This window comes from Penicillium citrinum (genome assembly GCF_028827155.1).
Source record: "Penicillium citrinum strain IBT 23319 chromosome Unknown utg000001l:1.0-4955037.0:1.0-4956770.0, whole genome shotgun sequence".
Classification (NCBI taxonomy): domain Eukaryota; kingdom Fungi; phylum Ascomycota; class Eurotiomycetes; order Eurotiales; family Aspergillaceae; genus Penicillium; species Penicillium citrinum.
The window spans coordinates 1,143,360-1,165,212 of record NW_026622686.1 but is presented as its reverse complement, the minus strand read 5'-3'; the positions used below and the strand labels follow the sequence as shown (position 1 = coordinate 1,165,212).

Below are 21,853 nucleotides of genomic sequence, written 5' to 3'. Positions count from 1 at the left end.
ACTGCAACCTTGCACATGATCCATCATGGTGGTGTATTCGAACACATTTTATCATATTCTCTATTTTGATCTGACTCAGTTCTCGATTCCATTTTCTACCCTGTTCTTCGTCTGTAGCACCTATAGACGAGCTAATTAGCTCCTTGCCTAGTTACTAGTATACTTGCTGCAGTATCATATACTCTAGTTGACCTATACTAGAGCTTGAGGCCAATTTTCAAATATCGAATTCGCTACTACTAAATAGTTGTACGAAAGAGCCAATTCACTAATTAGTTGTCAAGCCTCTATCTATATTGCTGATTGTCCAGGGATGTCCAGTCTGTATATTGGGTGCACATCCTCAACACCTACGCGAATGCTTTAGTGTAATGTAGGCTTGTGAGTTCCCTAGTTGCCCAACATCATGATATGATCAGTGGGTAGAATCAGAAATCAAAAATAATTATCTATTTAATAGACAGATCATGCAAAAATAATAAAAAGACAAAAAACAATGGAAGACGAGGAAATAGCAGCCGAACGCGGTAACCACTGCGCCACTCCGACCAACGTCGGAGCCAGGATTCGAACCTGGGCACCCGAAGGAATTCGGTGAGCTTAACCACTGTGCCATTCCATTGTTAAAGACCAATCACTACTTTTTGGCCATATAACCTAACCACTGCATTTCCCAATAGAGTAAAAACTCATTCTCCAGTGCAAAGTTCATAGAACTGGTGATCATCAGCATCCTCTGCCTTTGGCGTATGAATCCATTCATAGAGCGCCAACCAAGGGTCTTATCCGAAAAAATCGAGACAATTCGTAATCTGGATTGGTAACATAATCTTCATTTGCCGGGTCAACTATCGCTTTCCCAGTCCTCTCCGCTTTCCAGTCTTCGAATGGGAATCTCACCCAAACCGGGGGACTTGAGTATATTTGATTCATTGTTCAAAGGGGTCTGGATTACCACCATATTATTCAGTGAAGTGGTGGACAGATAATGTGGATGAAGAAGTTGAAAGAAAAAGAAACCTCGTGATGAATGTAAGAGTCACCGTAAATGTACCAATACTACTATTTGTCCTTGTACTCTTTGACTGGAAAATATAGATGAGCGACTATATAAATGACGTCATGCGATATGACCATTTCAACTGAATACAATATCATCCATGGGTAGCATTTATATATAAATAATATACAGAAAGAAATACTCTAGCAGCATTGAACATCTACAAATCTTTCAATAAATCTTTCGGAGTATCCTCAACGCAGTTACATGCGGCCCGTCCCGTCGAGCCTCACGCCCACTGCGAAATTTTTGCAGCGCAATTCACACCCCACTTCATCCGCATCTCCCTGCACCACCCAGACCATTGCGCATTATGGCCCCAATCAACCTGTCCCATCGTCGGACACATAATCTTCTACTTATTTCTAAACTCCTCAATTTAAGAGATACAGCGTCCCCGTTTACCTTGCTCCTTGACTCATTGGAGCAGCCGGCGACACCCCTCTTCAAAGAATATATCAGGCGAGCCAAGGTATGTCACTCTGCATCACCAATGATACAATATCATTGGTTAGCCCAATATTACCACTAGTAGTATTGTAGTGACAACTAAAGCTCAGTGCTGACATATACAACAGCTTTCCAAAGTCCATGTGACTCTCATCTCATTTGAAACTCTACGCAAGCCAGATGGTGTTGATGCATTCATTTCTGCTCGTCGCAAGACACCAGCGGACATCATGTCCGAGGTATCTTCAGCATATAAGCCTGTTGCAAGTACAAACGGGTCACCGCAACGTATCACCCCCTCCTCCTCTCAAGAATGAGCTCAACCTGCCAGGGATCCCATACTAACTTCTCAATAGGACGCCTCATCCTGATTGACGCTATAAACCCTCTTCTCAGCTACAGGAAACTTGATCCAACATTCCAACTAGCCGGATTCCTTGGATCATTCATTACTCCAAATCCAACAACGGCAAAAGCAGAAGCATCACTCGTGGTCACATATCACTCTGATGTACCAGGCCTTCAACATTCAAATGTCTACATGCCATCTCATCTTTCTATACTGACATACCTTGCCACAAGCATCATCACCCTACACTCCTTCTCGCACATCCTGGCAGAAAAAGCTGCCCGTGATCGCAGCCTAGTTGCCCCGGTCTTTGGTCTCGATGAAGAACAAGACGGGGTTATCCTTGGTCGACTTGATAAACTAGCTGGCACAGGCAGCACGGAGGGTATTGTGTTAGAATTGGAGCATAGACGTAAAAGTGGTCGAGGTGTATTGGAATGGTATCTTCTTCCACCTGCTTCGAAGTACTCGCCAACACATGTGAAAGAGGTTGTCACTCTACTGGACGATAACATCCTATACAATCCCCCCCATGGAACCGGATACGAATGCGGAAGATGAAGAGCCGAAATCAACATTCGAGTTGGGGCTTACTGATCGGCAAAGGAGGGACCGGGAAGGTGTCGTTTTACCTTACTTTGATGCTCAGCATGGGGATGGGCCTGGAGAGGGTGGACGAATTCTTTATGATATGGGAGAAGAAGATGATTTTGATGAAGAGGAAGATGAGATTTAGAGTGAGATTCGGAATGATGAATATCTATGATTATGCCATGACTCTATACTTTTTGGAGGGGAAGGGAAAAAATAAATAAAAAATAAAACACCTCGCCCGGAGGATTAGTTTGGTTCGTATAGCTACATACATTCATACAATTGGGGGGAATCGAGGAAAGACTACCAAAGGCTACGGCGCTGCCATTGGAAGTTGGGATTGACGAGATTAAAAGAAGCGCCACCAAAGCAAGAGGAGAACCACGAATCCAACACCGGCAAAAGGTCCGTACTAGTGGAAAATAGTCAGCAGATGAACAGAAGGTAAGAGTTGATCAGAACAACAAACCTGTTTGACGAGCAGTTCCCAATTAATTCGAACAGCAGCCTTGCGATACTTCTTACTATCCTCTCGCAAACGACCCGAAAGTTCACCCATGCGTTCCAGACTATCTCCACGATACAAGAGATCCTCGATGTTCTTGGTCATCACCTTAGTGACATCGCGCAATTCATCGTTCAATTTATCCAAGTTCTGCGAGGCACGACTATCCTGATAAAGCTTCTTTGTACGTTGAATAAAGGTATCGAATTCGACAAAGGCGTATGGGCGCAGTGTTGGAGAGAGATATTGGGATTGGGCGTAGGTGGTGGTGAACTCCGAGGCCAGGTCGGCTAGATAAGTGAATGCCAGTTTCCGGGGATAGGATCGGTCGCAGATACAAAGAAAGCAGACTTCGTTTTCGATCAGGTAGCTAGATTCGTAATTAGCAATCATTACTTCAGCTCTTCCCCCCCTTCTCTCTGTTCAACTTACTGGAGGTTGTATTGACCGGATTCGATACTCGCTTGCGGGGCAGCGTTACGACTCAATCTTCTGAAGATCATCTTGCATTGAGACTTGATCTCTGACAGCTCTGCCTCTGCCTATTCAGAAGTTAATCTGCGTCAGTTTTACCTCTCCTATTCATATCACTTCACATCTCGCCTTACCTGTTCATCATCCACGGAAGCAGCCAGCATAAGGCCTAATCATTGATCTCGTCAGCAAGCCCGAACTCGTCCTGAATCATACTCTCCATCCATAAAGCATACCATCTAGCCGTGCAATCTGTGTTGATTTCACCATCTTGACCACAACCTGCTTGATTCAATTGAAGCTGCAGCCAACGTGTTTTGGGCAATCCGCAAATGGTCAAGTCCAAGGCGGTGAAACCAGGCAGTACCGACCGCGGCTCGGGGTGAGCTTCTTCTACCCCGACAAACCGACTTCTTCTTTCACTTGTTTGTTTTACTCTGACTTCTCTTTGTTTGAATTTCTTACTTAGACGGACTGTGGCAAACTCGAAGCTGTCCACCGATGTAGTTGTCCACTCGAATCAGGCCATGTCTAACGAGGCTAAAAGAACCCCGAGAAAAGCAGCTCCCCGGGGAAAGTGGAGCGAGGCACAGCTATTGACCAGCGATAAGTCATTGTTGATTGACGCTGATCTAGTGGTACGTGAATGATTCCAGTTTCCATGAGCAGTTTTCCAAAATAACCATTTCTATGAAAAAAATATCTGAGACTAATGACTTATGCTATGTTCTATTTAGAAATTACTTGCCCGCCCCGAGGCCTGGAATTGTCTAGATGAGAATGAAAAGCGCGAGATTCTAGCTCTTCTCCCCGCAGATACCCACCCCGACGCAGAAACCCAACAAGACGACCCCAACGCAAAGATACCCCCTCTACCAACCTCATTCTTGCGGTACTCGAATAACTGGCGTGATGGGATTCGTCAATTCCAATTAGATCTTCAAAATGGTCGATATGACCCCGAATGGCTGCGTCAAGCAGAGCAAGCTCGAAAGCAGCGTGAAAATGGCGATTTTGACTCGTTCAAAGAGCAAGAATTTGAGCAGTTCTGGGGTCAGAAACAGAGGTTGAATAAGAAACTTTTAGCTGGTGAAAGTGCGAAGGTTAGATTGAGTGAACTCATTGATGCTGGCGTTATTCTGCTGGGGGATGTTTGGAGATTTCGTTATTTCTTCAAGACGGCTGAAGTTCCGGTTACTGTTGACAAGGAGGGAAGGGTAAGCTCATTTATCTTGATATTTCGGAGCAGTGCTGACAAGTCACAGATTGACGAGATTGATGGCGCAAGAATATCATTTACATTTCCTACTGGCACCCGGACGTTCCTCTCTACTACAGCACCTGGGACTAAAAAGACAGAAGTTGCGGCTGAAAGTGACACCAGGCTGGATGTCACTGTGACAGCCTCTCAGGAGATTCCTGCAGGTGTCTCAGAAATATCGACAGATCAAAAAAAGCAGGTCGTTGAACACAACATCAAAGCGAAACAGCCTAATACAGGCGCATCAGAAAATGCCCCCCGGTCCACTGCAGAGATGACTGCGAACATGACCGCGAAAGATCCCCCGAGCTTGATAACCTACACCTCGGTCCCAGACTCCACTGAAGATCCAGATGAAGTCATTGATTCTGCACAATTTTCAAATCTCGCATCAAGTGCATCCGAAGGAGGAGCGCCGGACAGGCCACACGATGAACAAAATGGCGGATCTGTACAGGTTATCATTGTCAACAAGACTTCTAGCCCGAGGACTGCAGATGAAACGCTCAAGCGTCCAACACCCCCATCCGAATCTGAACCCCCGCCAAAGCGCCAGCGAGGTAGACCTCGCAAACAGACCCAAGAAAATGCATCTTCGAGTGAAGATGTGGCTACAACTCCCAAAACCCCAAGAATATCCGTGGAAATCATGAAATCAAATCCATCTCCAAGTAATGAAAAAAAGATACCCGAACAAAGTTCAGAAAATATGCCATCCGATATTGAAGCGACAGCACCAAATCAGCCAGCGATGACACCCACATCGAAAGACCAAGAACCAGATCAACTCGAAGATAAAATTACGTCTACAACCACAGGACTGAAAATTGGAGAAACAAAACAAAACAGACTTGACTTCGACCCCATCGACGACCCAATCTCGCGGAATGAACTTGCTTCTTCCCCCTCTCCTCGGCAATATCATTTGAAGAGCCAGGCCCCACCGAAGAAAAATGCAAGAAGCAACCTAAACTGGAACAACCCGAACTAGAGAACCTGGAAATCACCATTCGAGATATCCAAAGCCCACTATCCTTCGTCAAGAATGTCTTGAAAGTGGACGGGCGTAATCCTGATGGTCGAACTTCAAATGCGTGGAAGGAGGTCCGTTGTTATCGAAATAACCAGGATATGGGGACCCTTTGGGATGTGAGACAGGCGTGGTATTTGAAGCAGAAATAGTCGGGGCTTTCATATATCCATGCAAAAAGAGTGCACGATGCTGTGTCAGTATTCATGAAGATTCAGTTATTACTTGGAAATACTTTGGGTTCTTTTTCTCAATAGAGTATTGGCAGCGCCCAAAGCTGGTTCCTAGAAATGCCGTGAATAGAAATGGGCCTTGGGAACTTCGAGTTGTAGAGAATATTACCACTAGAACTACTACATACTTGAACACTGTTGTTAAAGAAACACTTAGGTACTGTCTCAATACTATAGCCTTGGAATGGTCATTACTGGTTGCCAATGTAGCAAATCTTATTAGATACTAACGGTACACCAAGATTCAAAGCTTACTATATTTGCAGTATAGGATTAATCCCACACTCTACAACTCCCTCAGATAAACGCCACCAAGACATAGTATCATATCTATCAAAATAGCCATAACATCATATCATAGAATATATCAAAATTAACCAAAAGGCCCAGATCCACCCAAAGGACTCGTCTCGGAATCAGCCGCAACATCAACTGCAAAACTAGCCTGTATAAAATCCTCCAACTCCTCACTAACAGTCTTCAACTTCTCCTTAACACTAGCAACCCCCTCCTGACCCACAATGTGTCTAGAAGGCGGATTCTCATGACCCCCAATCGAAGTAATCGCATAAACAGTCTCTTCAACCAAAACTTCCAAATGCGCCGTACTAAGCGGTGGATGCATAGAGACTATTTCCGGCCGGGAAAAGGGTCCATTCTCGATGGAATTCACGCGGGAGTTTTCTTCCGTGCGGTTGGGTGTTGTTGGTGTTACACCTTCGGATTGTGCATCTGGTAATCGGGGTACGAGATGGTTCAATATTCCGCGGAAGAGAGGGGCGTGATTGTTTGATGGCGAGTAGGCGGGGAATATTGGGGGGACGGAGGTGACTAGGTTTGTTAGGATGCCGATTTCTATGCTGCATTGGAAGATTGTGAGTTTTATGTTGAAGGGAGCTATTTCGTAGGCTAGGCTCTGTTTTGATTTTTAGTTTTCTTTTTCTTTGATACGGAAGTTGTGTTTGAAATAACTTACGTCGCAGAACCCTTCTAATGCCCAACCTGCTGCGCAGTACATTCCCAGACCCGGGGTGCCGATATGTGCCGCTGGTGATGGTTAGAGGGTTGCTTTCTTTTATTTCATTGGATGTAGAGAGCGAATAACTCACTGATTCCCGAAATGATCATTATGTGGCCGGTGTATTCTCTTCTCATATGTGGTAGGGCGGCCTTGATTATATTTAGAGGGCCGAAGTAGTTTATTTCGAATTGATCGCGGACGAGATTGAGCGTTTGTTGAGAGGCAGAGAGTTCTTCGACGGTTCCAATTAGAGCTGAATCCTTTGTTAGTATTTGTCAAATATCCATTTGGTAGTGTCTGCAAACTTTGACTTGTACAGCAGAGTAAGATGTCAATTCGACCAAACGCAGCGACTGCTTCAGCAACGACTGCCTGACATTCTCCCATCATTCTAGGGCGCTCATTAGCTCTGATCCACACAAAATAAGATATATAGCAGCGCCACTAAGTGCACAGCTTAAGTCTGATCATGCGCACCTTATATCCAAGGGAACCGTCTTCATGCGCTGCTTCCAACCCTGTTCCTCTACCTCGGCCAAAAATGCATCGAAGCCATTCCTGCGCCTCTCATCGCGCTCAAGAACCGAGTGTGCCAGACCGAGAAGCGCATAGTCACCATGTGCTAGCACTTGTCGCGCAACGGATATACCAATTGGCGAGTCCCCCGCCGTGAGCAGCCATACTCGGGGACCGTTATGCGAGGGGAATTGACCGCGCGAATCGTGGGATGAGTGGAGGTCCATGGGGATTAACGAGGTCAAGGCGGGTGCTCAAACACGATGCCCATTGCGCGACTCGAGGGAATGTCGGGCAATGGTGTAGTAGTGTATATTGTGGGCGTGAGGAGATTGGTGGAGGTTGAAGAAGTCCGGAGTAAAGCTGTAGTTTTCGGAGACTGCGGAGCAGGTGGAGAACTGTCTATCACCACCGCTCTCTTACAAGTACAGTAATGGCGTGATGACCTTGAGATTGGGAAATACTTCAGTATACAAGATAAATAAAAGTAAATAAATTAGATTAAAATGAAATATAGTAATTCAATTACTCCACGAACATCATTGAATAATTTATATTAATACTCTTACTCTGTAGTGCAAGTAAATAGCCGTTTGGAACCCGCTAGAATGCCAAGCCGTGCGGGATAAAGTTCCCTCCACGCGCTGAGGACACTTTCCTTTCTCCAACCCTCACTCCATCATGCCTGAACAACGGCCACGCAGACAGGACCAGGAGTCCAATGTATGTGCTTGATTATACAAAATTTCATGATACGTTTCTTGCTAACTCATCCCTCTAGTCTGGCTTCAAGGGCGCCCTCCAGGGCCTCGGCATTTTCCTCCTGGTACAATGGGGTATAAATCAATACATGGGGAAAAACAACGCCCAGAATGCGACTCCCAATACCCCCGCAGGTGGAATCCCATCCTTTTTCGATCGTCCCGCTGCTAGTGAAGTCTCCAATCCCAGCCTACTGCCCGACCTGATTGCCCCCATTTGGCCGGCCAATAGCGCTCTCGATATCAGCATCTATGTGACTCCTTCTTACGAGCCGCCTTCGTTGAAATCCTCCAAGAGCCAGCTAGTCATGCAGGAGAAGAACTTCACTGTTGGGAACTATAGTGACACTCGTGAAATCGATACCATGATCAAGGTTCCCAAGGCGGTTCAGCACAATGGAACTCTCTGGGCGCACTTCTTCGTTGCGCGTTCGGGCTTCCAGTTGGACCCTGCTGCAAAGGATTACACCACCGACAACGCCCTCCATTTCATTCGTCCTCTCAATCAGTATCTTCCCAAGAAAAAGGCCAAGAAGCTCAAAAACCTTCTGGCCTCGGATGATGGAGCCGAGACCGAGGAAGAGGATAATGAACCCAAAGTCACCACTGCTTCTTACTATCACCCCAACTTCACCGTCTCTCTGATTCCCGATAGCGGTACGCAGCGATTTAGCCAGCTGCCGCCGCCCACTCGCCAGTATGTACAGCTCGAACGTACCAATGCTCGTGACGCCTCCGGCCAGAATGGTTGGTATTATCCGATCATGTTCCTGAACACTTTCTGGCAGTTGAAGAGTCATATGACCTTGTTGAACTCTACTGTCGATGAAGTGCCCTTGCGTATTACCCTGAACAACATGGCCCACTGGAAGTTCAATATCATCACTAGCATTGACGAGGGCTCCAAGCAGAGTGCCCGCCAGGCTGCATATGGTGGACCCGTGCCTGGTGGTGGTGATGGTACGGAGTGGGAAATGGTCAAGGAGATTCTTCTGGACACTAACATTTACCTCCTTGGTACCACCGGTATTGTCACTATTCTGCACATGATCTTCGAAACTCTTGCCTTCAAGAATGATATTGTAAGTTCTCCTGATCTATTCTGACATACTACGCTTTGACATGCTGACAACAGTATCTTATTAGTCCCACTGGCGCAAGAAGAAGGATGTTGTGGGTACTTCCGTCCGTACAATCCTCGCCAACGTCTTCATGCAGGCAGTCATCTTCCTTTACCTGATGGACAACAGTGACAACACGTCATGGATGATTCTCGCAAGCCAAGGCTTTGGCATCCTTCTGGAGGCCTGGAAGATCACCAAGACGGTTGATGTTCGCCTGCGTCCTCCACCTACAAACTCGTTCTTTTCCTTCTTGCCCTATGTTGTTGTCTTTGAGGACAAGCACAAGCTTTCAGAGACCGAGCAGCAGACCAAGGAGTACGATGAGATTGCCTTCCGCTACTTGTACATCCTGGCCGTGCCTCTTCTCATCGCATACGCTGTTTACAGCCTGATGTACAACACCCACAAGTCGTGGTACTCTTACATCATCGAGACTCTTGTCGGTAGCGTGTATGCCTATGGCTTCTTGATGATGGTCCCAAGTCTGTACATCAACTATCGTCTTAAGGTACGTCCATTTCTCCAATTTCTTCTTCTTTCCTCTATAAAAATATGTTCACTAATATTTGTGATATAGTCCGTTGCCCACATGCCCGGCAAGGCGATGGCATACAAGTTCCTCAACACCTTCATTGATGACCTGTTTGCCTTCACCGTTAAGATGCCCTGGTTGCACCGCCTGGCCACGCTCCGTGATGACGTGATCTTCTTCATCTGGCTGTACCAGAGCTGGAAGTACAAGATTGACTTCAAGCGTGTCAACGAATTCGGGCAGGGAGGTGACAGTGATGAAGAGGTAGAGACTGTTACTTCTACTGCTGCTGCGAAGGCCATTAAGGAGGAGGCCAAGGAGGAAGTAGAGGAGGAGGTTAAGGAGCAGCTGGCCACTCAGTCTTCTTCCCAGACTAAATCCAAGCAGTCCACTCGCAAGAGAAAATAAGTGACTTGGATATCATGGCAGTACATTGATTAAGTCTGGTATACTTGATTGAATATTCCTTTTCAAGCACTACAATCAGTCTTAGTATCATCCTGTTCCTTTTGAATATGTAGTACACGCTTGGCCTAAACGAGATAGCATTATCTAGAATTGAAATATATTGTTGTAATTAAACAATTGGTCCTGATATATACCAAACGAAGCCAATAAAATGAAGTTGTAGTGTTGGTCGTCTTTCGGCTCTTGTTGATGTTTGCCCGATTCGGTCGAACCAACTTCAAATCTCTCCGTTTCACTTCTCTCCGCGACACTCAAACTTTCGCCCTCTCATCGATTCTTCCCAATCTGCACCTCAACTGAACAGCCCTTATTCAAGTCAGATTTTCAGCCTTAGTATTCCACCCTTGCATATCTTCAAGTGGTGAGCGCGCGTTTCATTCGACGCGACGCGACACGACAGTGGGGCATGCGGTTTGCCCGAATCTAATTGAACAAAGACCAGCACCATTGATAGAATTCTGGCGGCAACATATGGCAGATGATCCAGGTAAGGCATTCAATTGGAGAGACTGGCGAAATCAAATAATAACAGACTATAGATCGGCCCGATGGCCGCTTGTTCGATGCCTTGGAGCATCTGGAAGCTGGTATGGACACTACAGCCAACTAAGCCGTAACACGAATGCAAGAGAGAAAAAAAAATCATACTAATGAGATGAACAGTGGCTTTTGTACCTCCTAAACAGCGATACACTGATGCTGGCGAGTTAGTCAAGACAATTGCATCGAACGCGTATGAGAATGGTCTCTCACCGTCTGCCCTGGACCGTCTACTCAAAGTTCTCTGCGTGAAGAACAGTCTTGATCAGGGGAGTGTGACATCGCTTGTGAAAAATATCTATCCGCGAGAGAGACTTTCGTCGAAACTTGTTACGCGAGTTGTTTGTTGTCTTGGACCTAGCAAGGCGAAACCTAGTCCCGCGACGCAGGCTTTGCTTGTGCGGTGGTTGATTGTTGTTTATGATTTACTTGAGGAGAAGGGACATCTTGGGAAACTTTATGCTGTTTTGTTCAATTATTTGGATATGATTAGTTTGAGGAAACCGTTGTGTCATCTGTTATCTCTCATCACGCGACGGAAACATGTGAAGCCGTTTCGCATACAGGGGTTGATGGAATTGATTCAGAATGCTGGTGGTGAGGATAAAGAACTCGTTTGTTTGTTGAGGGTGTTTAAGAATTATTATCCTGAGATTGTGCTTGGTGATGCGAGTTCGAGGAGGAGTGGGGGACTTTTCTTCAAACATCCTGATCCTGAATGGTCTGGTCACGCGAAGATTTTGCAGGATCGAAATTTGGAGAGCATCAGGGACTCTGGACAGCAGTCTGGTTATCAAGTTCTTCATCGGGGTACGGTTAAGAGGAGTAGGATTGAGGTTGTTATTCCTGTGTTGCAGACTTCTCGAGTGTCGAGAAAGTATACTTCACTTGAGGAGATTCGGGATATTGAGCATTTTGTCGACAAGTTGGATAGGATTGAACTTCCTAATCAGATAATTTCGACGCTTGGAGGTGCTATGGCTCAGAAATATCTTCATTTGATACAGTCCGAAGCGGCTAATCATCGGATGGATGAGTGGCTGAGGAATTTTTTGGAGGATCGACTGGAGCAGATTCGCAACGACGACGATGATGAACCGGAATCTTTATCTTATGCTCTCAGTTTTGTTGAGGGTTATGCCTCTTTTACCAAGGTATGTCAGATTTGCCGCTTCTTATCCCGTCATCTTTCTTGTCGTTACTGGACATGGGCTGAATCCTGCAGCAACTTCTCCCTTCTGTGCGATCTTTCTTGGAGACTTATATGGAAGTATGGAATGGGCGAGACAATCGTGAGCAGGTCTTACGCTTGCTTCAGTTCTTGCCCATTGAACCCTTTGATTCGCTCCAAACCAGGATATTGTCACCACTGGAATCTTCTCTGCTCGACGACACGCTCGTTTCGAGGACAGCATTGCTTGATTTCTACTCGTCATTGATTTCTGAATGGGGCGTGAAGCTCCGAAAAGAACCCTCAGTTTCAGAAGAATCATTGCCCTTGACTAAAGTCATCAAACACGCAGAGCTCTTAGCTTCCTCAATCCTCGAATTCTCGTCTTTCGGAGACGAGCCGAAATGCCTCGAAACCGGCAAGTCTACCTGTACTCAGATTCTACAAATCCCTAGCAGACCTCTTTTTATACGCATCGACCAATGCAAGAATCCGCATAACGGTCCCCAGAGCCCCAACCGTATACAGCATCGCTTTCACGTCTTGCATTTCCACCATATCTGGCCTAAACTCCATTCTAGCAAGCTACAAATCGTCATTCGAAGCCTCACTCACCTCCGAAGTCCTCAAAGTCCCCAATCCCCCAGACGCACTCTACGACACAAGTTTAGTCGGTGAATTCAACGGCTATGTGATGGACATGTGTAATCTACTGTGGCGAAATCGTGCCCTGAACACCGAAGATCCGAACGCATTGGGTTGTCTGATTCCGGCATCTAGTACCGCGTCCCTAACGAATTATGTTCGAAGCGTGACGGATGCTTCAAAACATTATGATCGTGAGAGTGCGTTCGGAGTTACTCTTGCATCGATGTTTTCTCTCAGTCATCATGCTGCATTTTGCAATCTTTCTGCGGCTTGTTTCGCTCATTTAGAAGAGGAGCAACAAATTTCGGATCATAGGCCTAAAATGCGGAAGCCAGTGACGCAGAAAGCGTTGCAAGCGCTGGAGAAGGAGGGTGGTGCTAAAATTTCCTGGCAGGAGTATCGGGTATATATGTTGGATTGGTTGGATGAAATTGGGAGCACAGGGACGGCTAATTTGATGAGGAGCACGATGAAGGCTTTGCGGAAGGAATAAATAGATTACTGAATTTAATCATTTTGAACTGAAATTACACTGACTTTGATTTTTGTCAGTCATAAAGGCATATCGAACGCTTTCTATGGATATAAGTCTGCTTGTATCACCAAACGCCAGAAATGCTTGAAACATACTAGTATACACATATAGTACAACACCGGAGTGCTTGCGACTCCAGTCAGTATTGGAATCTAATGCCATGTACTTTGAGGTAGATCCCTAGAATTTCTCCGTAGCATTCAGATAAATATCCTGAACACTGGGATCATCCCTCAAGTTACTTAGCAAATCTTCCAGATGCTTCAACTGCTCTTCATCCTGTACTTCGACAAGAGTATCTTGATTCGGATCCCAAAAAATCTCCAATTCCTCAATAGTAAGCCCAGACAACCCTGAAAAGGCCTCACCAACACTCTTCGTCTCAGACGGATCCGTAAATATAACCAGTCGACCCTTATCATCCTGAATAATATCCGTCGCCCCAGCCTCAATAGCCTGATCCAGATAATCATCCGGATTTAAACCATCCTTCTTCTCAAGCACAACTCTCCCCTTCTTCTCGAACAAAAATGTCGTAGGTGTGACTGTTCCTCCCCCATTCTTAATCAAGTAACGCACGTCCTGGAGAACCCGCGCTTTCTGATCTGTTTGACATTCCACAACTGCGGCGACTGAACCGGGGAGCATTGCTTCTATGGTGAGTGATTCTAGAGCTTGGCCGGTCAAACTAAGGCCTTGACCGCGGGCAATAGCTGCTTCGATTATTGTCTTGGGGATTGAGGCTCGTTTCGCATTTGAGAGGGCTAGTGTTAAGCGGGGATTGTATTTTGGATCGGCGCCCCATACTAGAACAAATTATTAGTCTCTCACACCAAATTGTAAAGAGGTGCGACTGTGAATACTAGGTAAGACATACGTTGAGTAGCACTGCTGATCTCCTTGCTCACCATCTGCCGTTCTTTGCTTTTTGCCTTGTCATTTCGGGCTTTGTCGTGCTTGATGGTGGACCACTTATTGTGGCCGGAGAAGAGAGTAGAAGAAGTTCCGAAGCCACGACATTGGCACAAATTACAGATAGCACTTCCACGAGGTGATCGAAAGAGTCTGCTGAACTGAAGAGCCATGTTGCTTGACCTTTTATCTCGGGCTTCCGCTTAAACTTGAAGTTTAAAGTTGAAATTGACCGGGGAAATTGCGGAGGAAGAGTATACAGCCGGCCCGACAGTTTCTCCGTCTCCCCTCGAAGGTACCGCGCGATGACGGAGAGAGTCTCCTTCCACGCTGCCTTCTTCACTTTCTTCTTTTCCTTTTCTTTTTTTTGTTCTTCTTCAATGGCGGCCTCCGAACCCTCTCCTCCTTCTGCAATTTCTGGAAATGCACCGGAGCTGGATATTTCTAAATTACATGCGCTCCCCTCTGAGCAGCAGGACCTCTATTTGCTCACCTTCACCTCCGACCTAGTGCAGTATATCTCCGGTCTTGATGCGGCGCAGGTTTCGTCGCAACAGAAAACACTCAAGCAGGAATTGTTTAAAATCCTTACCCTTTCCTCCCCGACACTTACGAGAGTTCTTCGAAATAATCTTGGACGATGTTTTGGTGCGATTCTGAGCAAAGGGGACCGGGGGATCCTCTTCGAGACAATTACCGATCTAATCGGAATACTGAATGCGGGCAAGAGTGAAGCGGAATTAAAGACTAAATTCGCAGCGGCCCATTGTCTGGGCGAAGTATTTGCGGCGGCGGGCGAGAGTGCATTTATGCAGTCAAACGTGGCTACTGCGAGTATGCTGAAGTTGCTGAAATCAGCAAGTAATCATACTGGACTGCGGGGTGTGATATTTTCAGTTCTGCGCAAGATAATTGTTGGGATTGGAGTTCCAATTGATGAACAGACCGGTCGTGATATTTGGAAACAGGCACGGAATGCAGCGACCGGCGATAAATCGACTTTTGTGCAGGTTCATGCTTGTCGATGCATGGAGCAATTGATCAACACTACCCCCTTTTTCGATAATGCGAATGACTTTGAAAACGTGAAGACTATAATGTGGAAGGTCATTGATAGCCCGACGGCGCCAGTTAGGCATGCCGCGGCTGCGTGTCTTGGGCGAGCTTTGGTCAAGCTACACGCGACAGAGGCGCATATTGCTGCGCCGCCGAAGCCGAAATCGAAGAAGTCGAAACGTATGTCGAAGAAGCCTGGTCCACGACCGGGAGATGAAGAGGAGGAGGAAATGTCCGAATCTTCTGTGGTGAATGCTCCGAAGAAAGACTCGCGACTTTTCTTCCTTCTCCCAGACCTGCTGCGACAACTCTCGTCACACTATTTGAAGAGCACGACTACAAACCGGACCCGTGCTGGAATATGTATATGCTACAAATATGTTCTTCGGAATTTGGGAGATAAGATTGTTGAGGAACGTTATGGACAAATAGCCTCGAATTTGCTATTTGATCTTTTGAATCACCCAACGGTGACATATAACCGATTCCGCCTACTGATGACCCGGAAGTTTGTGAAGACTATTCTCGAAGACACGATTGGTCGTGAACTGCTTCGAGAGAACAGTCAATTAAATGCAGCCAGATGGCTCATAAATGATGTGTTGAAAGACTACCCGCAGGTCATTCAGGAGCGCCGGGAACCAAGCAAGTATACCTTGACAAGTACAGTGAGTGCGCTGTCCTCGTTGATTGCTTCTCTCGGCTCCGCATTCGGGGTTCATGCCGATAGTTGTCGTGACGCCTTGCTCCAAGTGCTTCCTCATCCTAGTTATACTGTGCAGATCCACACGGCGCATTGCTTGCGCAGCTTTGTACTTGCTTGTCCACACCAGCTGTTGTCTTGCGTTACTATCTGTATGAACAGTCTCAATAGAGAGATCGGCCAACTTGCCACACCGCGTCAGTCTCCTCGTCGATGTGTCGGCTATGCAAATGGGCTCTCGGCCATGCTCAGTACCTCCCGTCTGCAACCTCTTTACGGTGCAGTTGATGTTTTTGCCCAGGTCTTCACACAAGCCACAGACTTGCTTAAGACCAGCAGTACCTCCGAACTTCGAGTTGCAAGCACCCAGATTCAAGTAGCTTGGATTCTGATCGGAGGCTTGATGCCTCTAGGACCAAGTTTTGTCAAGATTCACCTATCTCAGTTGATGCTTCTCTGGAAGAATGCTTTGCCCAAGCATCTCAGCAAAGAGAACTCTGCTAGACCCAGTACCCTCGAGACGAGTTTCTTGGCTCATGTGCGTGAATGTGCACTCAGCTCTTTGCTTGTTTTCATGGAATTCAATAGCAAGCTCATCACTGCAGATGGTGCTAAGCGGATTGCCAACATGCTGCAAAACACAGTTGAATTCCTGGATGACCTCCCACGACCCAAGTCGATGGAAGACCTCGCGCATCGTCTTCATCCTTCGCTACAACTGCAAGATTACATGATCTTGGTTCGCCGTCGGGTACTGCAATGCTTCTCGAAGCTGGTACACGTCCACCATCCCAGCCACGGAGAAATTATAAACCAATCTAGCCTTTTGAGTTTGGCTGTCTCTTCATTCGCAGACCCAGATGCGCAGTACCGCCCTCTTGAAAGTTCAATTGCCGGATCCACTGGCCAATTTGATGGCTTATGGGATCTTTGTGATAATTATGGATTTGGCGTGACTGGTCTTGCCCGTGAATATATCAATGCGGCGCTGACCGGATCAAATGGCACTGAGAATGCCCCTTCCTGGGCTGCCATCGACTCTGCAGACCAAGCTGTGGATGATGCTTTGACATTCCCCATTTGTCAGGCTAGTGAGCACGACTCTGTTCTTTTGTATAGCTCGCGCGCAGGAGATATTTGCGTTGATCCTCCAACTACCGGAGTTGTCAATTCGGCCATTGATTTGTTTTCTGTGGCTCTCGCGCTCTATTCCCCTAAAGTTCAGGAGAGTAGTGTTGAGCAGATTGCGACTTTCCTCGCATCTCAAGGTCTTCAAAGAAACCCTGGGAGAAAGGCCGCTCTTGGTGTTAACATCTCCGTTGCACTCTTACATGCCTTGAAGGTTTCAGTTAAAGAGACTGATTTCGTTGCTGGAAAATTGAACCCTTCTACCGACAAACCACTACAGGAGCTCATTCAGGTACGCATTTCCCACTAGCACTTTTAAGTTTTTTTTTGGGGGCAGACACTAATCGAGGAGACAGAAATTCGTCGTGGACACTGACCCTATCGTACGCACCATTGGTGTCGAGGGCCTGGGCCGTCTTTGTGATAGCGCTGGCAACGCCTGTACCAATACACAGGTGAATTGGCTCGTCGATACAATCGTTGCGAATAGAGATCCACATGCTCGAGCTGGTTGTGCTGCCGCTTTAGGTTGCATTCATTCTCAGATTGGTGGCATGGCAGCAGGTTTACATCTGAAGACCATCGTTGGCGTGTTGATGTCTCTTTGTAACGATCCGCACCCGGTCGTTCATTTCTGGGCTCTTGGTGGTCTGGAGCGAGTGGCCAACTCGGCTGGATTGACCTTCTCACCATACGCATCTAGCTCCTTGGGAATGCTTGCCCAACTCTACAACGCTGACACCCACAATGAAGAGTCTGCTACTTTGGCTACTTCCAATATCGAGATGTCGTTCCTGACACCCGTGGTCATTAGCCGATGCGTCGACTCGCTAATCAACGTCCTGGGACCTGACTTGCAGGATGTTGCCAAAACGCGAAACCTTATCCTCACCCTTCTTCGCCAGTTCCAGCTCGAGGACAACCCTGCTATTGTTACAGAGAGCTCCAAATGCCTGGACCACTTCTCTCTTTATGCTTCTAGCTTTGTGGACTTTTCCGTCTACGTGAAGCGTCTACAGACCGAGCTTCGTGTCAATGATCACTTCATGAGAGATGTTGCTGTCCGTGGTCTCAGCAACCTCATGAAACGAGATGCGGCTTCGGTGGTTCGCACGGCTAGTGAGGGCCTCGAAGACGATATTTGGCTTGCGTTCGACGATGCTCCTGACAGCACCTCTCTGAGGAAAATGATTCAAGAGTGGTTGCAACAAACCGCGCTCACGGAGACCGAGCTATGGATTCAACGCTGCAACAGCATCATGACAAAAACTCGCAACAAGGTCGAACCTCCACCTGCCACCGCTGTACAGACTGCAGCAGCAGACATCCCCGATGACGAAGTTGCCGGATTTGCATCTGCGGTTGCGGGCGACACCCAGGCCGATTCCGCAAATGGTGTCGCTGGTCAGGAGTTACTGAAGTGGCAAACTCGCAACTTTGCTATGAGCTGTCTTTCGGAATTATTGGCTACCGTCCAGGAAGCGATCTTACCAGACCAAGCCATCCCGGCGGAGTTGGCACTTCAATCAAAGGTTGGAGATATTGTTCGCATGGCCTTCCTGGCGTCAACTGCCAATGTAATTGAACTGCGTGTCTGGGGGTTGAAGATCATCGATCAAGTTTTGAAAATGTTCGGAAAGACACCTGATCCAGACTTTGCGGAGGCCTCTTTGCTCGAGCAGTATCAAGCTCAAATCGGATCTGCTCTCACGCCAGCATTTGCGGCAGATTCGTCAGCGGAGCTTGCCTCTGAGGCAATCAACGTGTCTGCAACTTTCATTTCTACAGGAATTGTGACAAATGTGGATCGCATGGGAAGAATCCTCAAACTACTTGTTCTTGGTCTTGAAAATTTCGCAAGGAACCCCGATACCACTGAGATTGGAGATCTGAAGGGATTGAACTCCAATGCCCGAGTTATGGTCAAGTTAGCACTGTTTTCTGCCTGGGCTCGTCTGCAGATTTCAAGCATCGATCATGAGTATCTCAATCAAGTGGTCCAGCCGTATCTCGCTAAGCTCACACCGTTGTGGCTTTCTTCTCTTCAGGGATATGCACGATTGCGGTTTGAACCCGATATTTCAGGTGCTTTGGGAACGAGCACTTCGAGCAACGACCTTGATGAGGTGTATGCTGCTTTGAATCGGGAGACTTTGTTGAAGTTCTATCAAGACTCATGGCTTAATCTTGTCGATGCGATTGCAGGTTTAGTGGAGAAAGACATCGATTTCGTTTTCGATGCTTTGGATGGAAAACTGCAACAGCCTGAAGAAGCTAGCGAACCCGAAGAAGGCAAGGAAGACAAGGACAAGGAGACAGATGGCGAAAAGAAGAGCGATGAGTCGTCTGTTGCCGAGTCGAAGGGCAAGGGAGATGATATAAATTACCGTGAAGAGCCGGTGGCATTCTTCTTTGTCTTATTCGGACTGGCGTTTGAATCTCTAGTTGACCAAACCACTTCGCCATCGCAGCGTCTGGGTATTTTATCAGCTCTAAAGAGGATTCTTCGACCAATCATCTCTGGAAATGCCATCTACCAAGATGCTATTTTCTCCGAGACTATGGATACATTCGATCGTCTTGTATTGACTGAAACCACGCCAATTCAAACTGTTATTGTCGAGATTGCCCAGAATCTTTCCCTGGACCATCCCGCCGCCAAGAGTGATCAAGAGCGAAGTGACCATCTGTCTGATGACATTGAGCAGCTCTTCGAGTTGACTCGGAGCATTATCCTTGTTCTGGCAGGGATGCTTCCTAATCTTCGCGATTCAACACCTCTCGCCCGCTTCAACGTTTCCTCTGATGATTCTCTCACTCTCATTCGCCTTGCCCTGAAGTCTCTTGTGGACGTTGCATCTGTCTTCCCGTCAATTATCCGCAATGACCTACATGCCTGCATCCTGCACATTTTCACCACTATCCTTGCGACAGGAATCTGCCAAACCGAAGTCGTGCCCCAAGCCTTGCCAATCTTCCGACAATTCGTCCACAGCATCACTCGCTCCTCCGAAATACCCGAGGAAAAAGACGTAGTCGCATTCCAACTTCGAGGTTGTCTAACTCGGTTCCTCACCATCCTCACCATTGCCCAACGCCGTGAATCCGAAACCTCAATCCCATGTGCCAAAAATACCCTTCTGGCCATCACTTTCCTCCTAACAGCCGGTGGACACGTCCTACCCCCCCCCAAGACCCATTAATCAACCGAGTGCTCAACGAGCTTTTGGACTGTCTCCAGGATGTCGGATTAGCAACCGTTGCAGCAAGTTGTCTCCGCTCAATCCTCCTCAAGCCAAACCCACGCTACACAACCGACGACGTGATTTCCAGATACTTATTCCCCCGTTTAATCGCTTTCCTCGTCGGTTGTCCCGATAATGGTGACATTCCAAGTGACCCAGAGAATTCCCGAACAGTAATCGCCCGCACATTAGTCGCATGCGTGTCAAACATAACCTTTTCACCAACAGAACTGCCAACCGCATTATCACTCGTGATGTCCGCCCTCCTTACTCGCGCTAAACGTGAAGGCCAACACGTTCACAAGGAATCAGCGGTTTATTTACTTGAACTTGCCAAGGCAGATCAGGTTACGTTTAAAAGTCTTGTGGCTAGTATGAAGGCTGAGCAGAAGGGTCTTTTGGAGGAGGTTTTGAGGAGCGCTGGGATTGGTGGCCAGGACAAATCTGATGATTCTGTTGAGAGTACTCAACAGGCTGCGCCTAGTATTGCTTTGAGGATGGACTTTTGATATAGATTCATATGCTTGGGTATAAATTAGATGGATGAATTTTTACGCTGGAGCGTATAAAGATTTGAATGATATATTACTTTCTTACGTTTATTTTGTTTCTTTTAATTCCGGAGTAGTAGGAAAGAGATCGAGCTTTGCAAAGCTGAACTAAAGTTGTCATCCACTCAGGATAATGAAGACATCAACCCAGGTACATATTGCTCCAGATTTCACTGGCAGTGTTCACCCTGGAATTAGTAGAGATGGGAGAGCTAGAGTAGCCGTGGCAGTTTACCTAGTGGGGAGTAACAAGATGACCATGGAAGATTTTCTCGAAGCAAAGTTAGGTTAGAAGTCGGTCCATCGAAGTTGACGGTTATGTGCGATGTCGGTGCTTTACTCAGGATCTGCAGGTTAGTGCTATGAAATTCTAGTTGTTAATGTGCAAAAGTTTCTTTGAGTAGGTCAGTGCAAAGCTATATCTCTGGAATGAAATGGTGGAAGATTCGACTGGAAAATTACTCTGTCAGAGTACATAATCAAGCCTCATTGTCATCATGGGATCTCTCCTGTAACCAACGAGACGGTTGTCGCAAATTGGCCTCCTTGGACTTGTCCATCCATCGGCACCATCTGTCCTGCGATTTGTGTCTTCGCTGGGAGACATGAATCCCATATGTTCAACTCGATTTTTTCCGTGGAATGAGTGAGCCAGCCGCTTGAAGAAGAATATCACTTTGGCCTTGTAATATGCGAAGCATTCTCTTTCAATGATCGAAATATCGAGTCCTTCGCTCCACCGGATACAGGGCTCTTATGTTGGGGATATTTACCACGTAAGGATTTTGAAACAAGGTCTGACTCGGGTCATCTAGAAATTCTCTATCTTCAGTCTTTCGAGTTTGAGATCCCAAAACTCGGGCTCCTGCCAGAAAGTTTCGGGCCCTGAGCGAGGCGCATTTCAAAAACCATTTGAGGGTGTCCTTGGATGAATCTTGTGCGATGTAAGCTGCGGAATGTTCTTGACTGTCATTCGAAGCAGTTTT

General features: G+C 46.8%; 8 protein-coding genes across 8 annotated transcripts; 5 read left to right on the top strand and 3 right to left on the bottom strand.

Moving 5' to 3' along the window:
* Nucleotides 1-1,373: 1,373 nt before the first annotated feature.
* On the top strand, nucleotides 1,374-2,595 carry N7469_000448 (Elongator subunit IKI1; the record flags this gene model as incomplete). The annotated part of the gene is made up of 4 exons (XM_056639368.1): nucleotides 1,374-1,532; nucleotides 1,639-1,777; nucleotides 1,867-2,288; nucleotides 2,347-2,595. The coding sequence occupies 4 exons, from the start codon at nucleotides 1,374-1,376 to the stop codon at nucleotides 2,593-2,595; spliced, it is 969 nt and encodes a 322-aa protein (XP_056505125.1).
* Nucleotides 2,596-2,865: 270 nt separating this feature from the next.
* N7469_000447 (SNAP receptor SEC22) lies at nucleotides 2,866-3,702 on the bottom strand (the record flags this gene model as incomplete). Its single annotated transcript, XM_056639367.1, has 4 exons — nucleotides 2,866-3,328; nucleotides 3,391-3,500; nucleotides 3,567-3,601; nucleotides 3,669-3,702. 4 exons carry the CDS (start codon nucleotides 3,700-3,702, stop codon nucleotides 2,866-2,868), a joined length of 642 nt encoding a protein of 213 aa, XP_056505124.1.
* A 257-nt stretch (nucleotides 3,703-3,959) lies between these two features.
* Nucleotides 3,960-5,684, top strand: N7469_000446 (uncharacterized protein; the record flags this gene model as incomplete). The annotated part of the gene is made up of 2 exons (XM_056639366.1): nucleotides 3,960-4,070; nucleotides 4,170-5,684. The coding sequence occupies 2 exons, from the start codon at nucleotides 3,960-3,962 to the stop codon at nucleotides 5,682-5,684; spliced, it is 1,626 nt and encodes a 541-aa protein (XP_056505123.1).
* Nucleotides 5,685-6,329: 645 nt separating this feature from the next.
* Nucleotides 6,330-7,720, bottom strand: N7469_000445 (short chain dehydrogenase/reductase family protein; the record flags this gene model as incomplete). Its single annotated transcript, XM_056639365.1, has 5 exons — nucleotides 6,330-6,872; nucleotides 6,933-7,003; nucleotides 7,066-7,230; nucleotides 7,283-7,368; nucleotides 7,455-7,720. The coding sequence occupies 5 exons, from the start codon at nucleotides 7,718-7,720 to the stop codon at nucleotides 6,330-6,332; spliced, it is 1,131 nt and encodes a 376-aa protein (XP_056505122.1).
* Nucleotides 7,721-8,174: 454 nt separating this feature from the next.
* N7469_000444 (CLPTM1 family protein) lies at nucleotides 8,175-10,318 on the top strand (the record flags this gene model as incomplete). The annotated part of the gene is made up of 4 exons (XM_056639364.1): nucleotides 8,175-8,216; nucleotides 8,275-9,336; nucleotides 9,401-9,886; nucleotides 9,956-10,318. The coding sequence occupies 4 exons, from the start codon at nucleotides 8,175-8,177 to the stop codon at nucleotides 10,316-10,318; spliced, it is 1,953 nt and encodes a 650-aa protein (XP_056505121.1).
* Nucleotides 10,319-10,849: 531 nt separating this feature from the next.
* N7469_000443 (Mis6 domain protein) lies at nucleotides 10,850-13,230 on the top strand (the record flags this gene model as incomplete). The annotated part of the gene is made up of 5 exons (XM_056639363.1): nucleotides 10,850-10,865; nucleotides 10,918-10,965; nucleotides 11,042-12,072; nucleotides 12,144-12,609; nucleotides 12,671-13,230. The coding sequence occupies 5 exons, from the start codon at nucleotides 10,850-10,852 to the stop codon at nucleotides 13,228-13,230; spliced, it is 2,121 nt and encodes a 706-aa protein (XP_056505120.1).
* A 222-nt stretch (nucleotides 13,231-13,452) lies between these two features.
* N7469_000442 (post-initiation translation factor DPC29) lies at nucleotides 13,453-14,384 on the bottom strand (the record flags this gene model as incomplete). The annotated part of the gene is made up of 2 exons (XM_056639362.1): nucleotides 13,453-14,078; nucleotides 14,150-14,384. Coding segments are annotated over 2 exons (861 nt in total), but the record flags the coding sequence as incomplete, so codon positions are not given.
* Nucleotides 14,385-14,564: 180 nt separating this feature from the next.
* N7469_000441 (AP-1 complex accessory protein LAA1) lies at nucleotides 14,565-20,825 on the top strand (the record flags this gene model as incomplete). The annotated part of the gene is made up of 3 exons (XM_056639361.1): nucleotides 14,565-17,363; nucleotides 17,428-20,239; nucleotides 20,266-20,825. The coding sequence occupies 3 exons, from the start codon at nucleotides 14,565-14,567 to the stop codon at nucleotides 20,823-20,825; spliced, it is 6,171 nt and encodes a 2,056-aa protein (XP_056505118.1).
* Nucleotides 20,826-21,853: the final 1,028 nt, after the last annotated feature.